This window comes from Pundamilia nyererei, unplaced genomic scaffold (genome assembly GCF_000239375.1).
Source record: "Pundamilia nyererei isolate P.nyererei 1_Seehausen unplaced genomic scaffold, PunNye1.0 scaffold00192, whole genome shotgun sequence".
NCBI lineage: Eukaryota > Metazoa > Chordata > Actinopteri > Cichliformes > Cichlidae > Pundamilia > Pundamilia nyererei.
The window spans coordinates 400,829-406,590 of record NW_005187593.1 but is presented as its reverse complement, the minus strand read 5'-3'; the positions used below and the strand labels follow the sequence as shown (position 1 = coordinate 406,590).

At 45.1% G+C, this 5,762-nt stretch overlaps 1 protein-coding gene across 3 annotated transcripts in view; it reads right to left on the bottom strand.

Annotated features, from left to right (window-relative positions):
• Nucleotides 1-2,688: 2,688 nt before the first annotated feature.
• Nucleotides 2,689-5,762, bottom strand: part of vezt (vezatin, adherens junctions transmembrane protein) — a 14,724-nt gene continuing 11,650 nt past the window's right edge. For all 3 annotated transcript variants that reach the window (XM_005747241.1, XM_005747242.1, XM_005747243.2), the window contains exons 9-12: nucleotides 5,341-5,534; nucleotides 4,966-5,072; nucleotides 4,595-4,802; nucleotides 2,689-4,348 (exon numbers count right to left, since the gene is read on the bottom strand). In XM_005747241.1, the coding sequence (XP_005747298.1) occupies nucleotides 3,789-4,348; nucleotides 4,595-4,802; nucleotides 4,966-5,072; nucleotides 5,341-5,534 (1,069 nt within the window). In that variant the 3' untranslated portion in view covers nucleotides 2,689-3,788. The remainder of the gene's footprint in view (nucleotides 4,349-4,594; nucleotides 4,803-4,965; nucleotides 5,073-5,340; nucleotides 5,535-5,762) is intronic.

Sequence of the window (5,762 nt, the reverse complement as noted above, 5' to 3'; positions counted from 1 at the left end):
GCTCAGTATTGCTTCCATGAAATTGAACTTTGTCAGTGCAGTCTCTTTGGAGATTTTAAGATGTCTCATTAAGTCAGAATTGTAGATTTCTCAGGTAAATATCTTGCAGTTACAGAGTAGCAGGTTCTGCTCCTGGTTGTGTCATGAGGTTTATTATAGTTTGTGTTTAACTTGTTTTTGGGAGTGTTTTTTAAGCTGCCGTAAGAAATTAACTTCCCACTTCTGTGATAAACAAAGTTTATTTTAATGGCTCTCCTACTTAATTTGGTATGGTTTATAAAAACTCACCACACACTTTGTTAGGCAAAATGTTCAACTGTTAGTTAATGCAAATGTCCAATCATCCGCAGCTCAGCGCATTTAGGCATGTAGACACGAACGAGACAACCTGCTGAAGTTCAAACTGAGCATCAGATTTTAGTGACTATAAATGTGATTCGGCCTTTGAGCTGACAGAGAGGCAACAGTAACTTAAATAACCACTTTATAACCCAGTTACGAGGAAGAGAATCTCTGAACGTGCAGTACGTCAAATCTGGAAGCAGATGGGCTACAGCAGCAGAAGACCACACCGACCGCTGCTCCTGTCAGCTAATCCATAAAAGTTAATTCTGTTAATCTGGACATAGCGTTTTTAGTGGGAGAAACGTTTTGTCACTCATCCAAGCGACTTCTTCAGTCTGCACTGAAACGTTTCTCCCACTGAAAACACTACGGCCAGATGAACAGAATCAACTTTTTGGGATTTACTTGTCTGGATGATTGAGCATGCATCCTGTCAGCTAAGAACAGGAAACTGAGGCTCCAGTTAAAATAGGCTCACCAAAATAAGACCACAGAAGATGAAAAAATGTTGCCCAAGTCTTGATTCTTGCTGTGACATTCAGGGTTAGAATTTAATGTAAAAATCATAAAAGCATGGATCCATCCCTTCCTTGTATCCATAGTTCAGGTTGCTGCTGCTTGTGTGCAGGATATGCACACTTTTACCTCCTTAGTACCAACTGAGTATTGTTTAAACTCCATGGCCTACCTGCATATATTCTTTGATTGTTGCCATCCCTTAACGGCCACAGTGTGCATATCTTCTGATGTACTCTGTACTCAAACGCCCTCCATAGTCCAACGGAGCACCTTTAGGATGCTCTACTGGAAGCCATCTCAGAGAAATATTACCAGCACCTTATTGAATCTGTGCCATGTAGAATTATTGCAGTTTAGAAGACAAAAAGAGGTCCAATTCGGCACTAGTAAGGTCAGCTGAACAGATACAAGATGAACAATTGTAACTGATTCAGGCTGTTTTTAAGATCTCTTTGAGCATATGTCTGTTCTTGGTTTTTGGTGAAGTGCCTTACTCACACCTACATTAACTCTTTCCACCATGAAGACCTTCCATGTACCCTAATTAAAGTGTTTTAACACCTCAGTATACATCATTAAAGATGAGATTTGATGACCATTAGAAGGGCAGAGATACCCCTCATTGACTTCTTAATGCATAGCCAGGCTTGAAATATGACCAAAACAAGTGTCAGCTCTATTTGGCATTCACAGAGGAAAGAGTTAGGGTTTAGTTTTAGTTTAGTTAACTAAAAGTAACTTTAGCAGCTACCTCTGCCCACTGCAGATCTAAGTATTTGCCTCCAAAGCCAAGAGGGACCCAAAAAAGGCGCAGCAGCAGTGAACAAAATCCCACACGAAACAGATCAAATAACCGACCCAACCTGTTCTTTAACCCCGCTGTGACACACGAGCGTGAGGACAAACTTCCAGGATGGTTTTTTATTTCACACTGAAAAATGCAGGAGGACAAGGCAGACACGGTGACAGGAGAGAGGGCTGGTTGGGTTGGAGGCGGGGCCAGCATCAGGGCTGTCAGACAAATGAGAGAAATACACCTTTGTTTCTTTTAATACCGTACCCGTAGAGGTGAACGTAAACTCACAGCAGATCATTAAACTCACACGTTTGAGCCCGACCCTTCCGCTGAGCGTGGCCCTGTAAACACTGACGCAGAGAAAGGGGATCGAACTGTGAGCAGTTCACAAAACGTCACTGGAAACAGGATTGTGGACGCACGTTCAGCTACATGTCACCTCCTCCGAGTCCCATCAGGGGCGCAGAAGCCCCCACGAGGACAAAAATAGAAGCGCTGATTGTAAAAATAGCTTCACTTCCTTTTCCCGCAGAGCTGCCTCTCACGCGGATCCGTAAGAAATCAGCTGATTTGACCTTCAGCTCCTCGGTGTGTGTGTTCAGACAGAAAATCGCTCCTGGACAGATTTCACTGTGTATTTTACTCCCTGAAACATTAAGGCTCAGATTTCCTGATGTGTATTAAAAACTTTTGGATTCATATTTAGAAACTGGCTAAGCATGTAGAACCTGCAGTACACTTTTTTTTTATTGTTTTATTTAAGTTGGTGTTAGTGTTGAATTCCTGGTTTGAGTTTACTTCCTGTGAGTACAGTTCCCCTGGCGTTTCCTCATCTGCTCCTCTCTCAGTTTTGTCTTTCTGTTTGTGTCTCAGGCTCAGAATGGTGTACTGCAGAACAGGCTTAAAGCCTCTTTTCACCGGCTGAATCACCATGGCAACCTATGCTGGAGCAGGTTATGTTCAGAGTTTTGTTTAAAATCTGTGAAAGCTTTTTAACGCCACAGGAAAAAAAAGATTATTATCTCAGATGTTTACATTTATAAGTCGTCTCATGGCGAGATGTATTTATTTTTTTCCAATGGCGAGAACAATCTTCCGTTGGAAACCCACTGAATTGAGAATATAAAAAGTAAATGACTTTTAGTTTGAACTAATGATTCCTTCGTCAGAGAGCGTCAGACCTGAACACACCGAGTCACCTTTTAATATTTAAATGTCTGCAGCGTTTTGGAGCTCTCGTGTGCAGCTGTCGAAATAAACAGCCTCACGCAGAGCTGTAAAACAAATGTTAATTTTAAGCCACCTAAAGCAGAGAAAGCCTGGTTATATTGAGCTTTGTTGGCAGCTTGCCCCTCTGTCTTCATGTTTAATGCCAGCATTGTTTAATGCAGCTTGGTTCGTTTTGGGTTACTTCCTGCTTTACTGAAGGTTAGCTTTGTGTCCTTTACCCGATTCCCTGACTATTCTCGCCTCTTAACTGTGTTCAGCTGCTGTTATGCCTCCGAGTGTTTTTAGATACTTATCTGTCTCCAGCGTCCTGTATTTGGGTCCAAACTTTGCAATTTTTAAGGAGTTCTAAACCTTTATTGGATGAGAACAGGTGAGAGGAGACAGGAAAGGAGGAAGAGAACTAAAGGAAGCCATCTGCAGCCTTTCAGCCTGCAGGTCGCTTGTTATTCTTTATATTATGAATAAATGTTTTCAAATTTTATCCAATTTTATAAATTTTTTCGTGTTATTATTATAAATGAATAAAATCAGATGACTGTGGGGGGGTTTCTGCCTGAACACACAGTGCAGCTCTGATTTAAAGTTAAAAAATGTGCAACTAAAACCGTTTTTCTTCTCATACAATCAGAAGTTTCTTCCACATCTACAGAGCGACTGTGATCACGTTTCAGAGTGTGGATGACACCGGGGTCTGCTGACCTCAACACTGTAAGGTCTTCATGTTGTTATAGTGGTTCTGGTACCTGAGTTTTAACAGCAAACAGAGCAGTAAGAATTGTGGGTAATGTACAGTAATGTGGACGGATGGGTGACAGAGTGTCGTGGGCTGGATTTTCTCTGATGTAACACAGACATAAACACTGTCTCTGCTTAGTGCTCGGTTAAAGCGGTTTCATCTCTAGTCCTTCTCTGGGTTTTGTCTGTCTCTGCCCTCTTCGTCGTCCCCCTCTTTCTCCTCCTTGTCATCATCATCTCCGAACGTCTGCTCCTCCATGCTGATGAGGGAGTGTGAGCGAGCAGCCACCTGAGCTGCGAGGGCGGAGCTGAAGCTGAGCGCCTCAGAGCCGTGGATCTCCGTCAGTCTGTCCATCACAGAGACGGCGGAGACTTTAGGCTTCAGGAAGCAGTCCAGGCCGTTCTGCCCCTCCCCCTCCTCCAGGACGCCATCATACTGGTGCAGCTCTGACGCACCTCCTCCTCCTCTGCTGCAGACAGACGTTCCTCCCATCTCTGATTGCTCCACACCGCAGCTGAACTCTGTCACGGGGTCGGTGGAGGGGTTAGGCCTCACCCTATCGTGTCTTCCTTCCTGCTCCTTCTCTTCATTTCCAGCAGAGCGCTCTGACAGGTTGTTTCCTCTGTCGATGGCAGGTTCTCCTTTGCCCACAGATGTCAGATCGTCTGACGGCTGAGTGGAAGGGTCTGAACCCTCTGTGTGAACCGAAAGCCCCACGGCGGCTGCGAGAAAGAAAGAAAGACGTGGATGATTTCAGTGACATCTGCTGGTGGGGAAACTTGTAGGAATAATAATTATTTATTAGGCTCTGCTGCTAACTATAACATAACATTAATAAGGAACATTAGCTCAAAATTTGAGTAATACTTATTCGTTTTGCCTGCATGCATTTAAAAATGTACACGCAGATTTTATGAACTGTCATCCTGAGGATCAGTAGATGCGTTTTTCGAACGTCCAGTGCAGACCTTGGTCGCTGAAGAGCAGCTGCTTCCTCTTCATCCTCTCCCCCTCTGACGCACGGAAGCCCAGGACAGCTTTCAGCTCAGACAGGACGCGACGGGACTCCTCCCTCTCCCGCCGCTGCCGCTCCCGCTCCTCCGGTGACAACATGTCAGACCATGACCCTCTGCCTTCGCCATCAGAGTCCGAGTCAGACACGTAGGCCTCCCACTCCTGGTCGAATAAAAGAGTGGGAGAGGCTGACAACAGGGCAATAAGTCATCAGGGGAAGGGGTACGAGTTATACACATGGTTTCCTGTCCTGACAAAAAATACTCAACAATCGTGCTAAAAATAGCTTCAGATTTAATGTTAAACAGTCGACAGCTGATCTTACCAGCTCCTCCGGCACGGGGTCTCTGTCCAGGATCAGCGGGTAGGATGGAGGAGGATCGGGAACCTCAGGTGGAGGAGGACTGCACTGCTCCAGACCCTCAGCGCTGGCTACACAGAAAGATTTCAGACTAACATTATTGTGGGAAAGCAACAGTTTGGTCACTGTGCAGACAGCTGTGCTATGATTGGTCTATTTCTTGTCCTACAATGTGTTTAAGCAACTTCCTTCATGACCGGCAACAGTCTTGAGTCATGGTAAAGGAAGGAGGGATAAAAATAGGCCTGAAGTTACGTGAAACCACTGAGCTGATAACGTGGAAGTCACTGCGATGCCTTCACAGGTCGAACCTGACATTATGCGTTTGACCCGCCTCACCTGTACAGGCGTTGGCTCGTCTCAGCATGCGCTCCACCTGACTGATGGTGTCCTCCCAGCAGCCAGTGCTAGCCTGCATGTGTGGCTGCAGCTGGTGGAGCCGGTCGCTCAGGTCCTGGTAGCCCTCGAGCGTCAACTCCGTCAGCTCCTTGGACACCATCAGCTTCTCCAGGTCGTCCTCCAGGATGATCATCCTGATGATGACAAAGAAAGAGGTTCTTTATACACAATTTTCTTCTACAGGGAGTGCAGAATTATTAGGCAAATGAGTATTTTGTCCACATCATCCTCTTCATGCATGTTGTCTTAGTCCAAGCTTTATAGGCTCCAAAGCCTACTACCAATTAAGCATATTAGGTGATGTGCATCTCTGTAATGAGAAGGGGTGTGGTCTAATGACATCAACACCCTATATCAGGTGT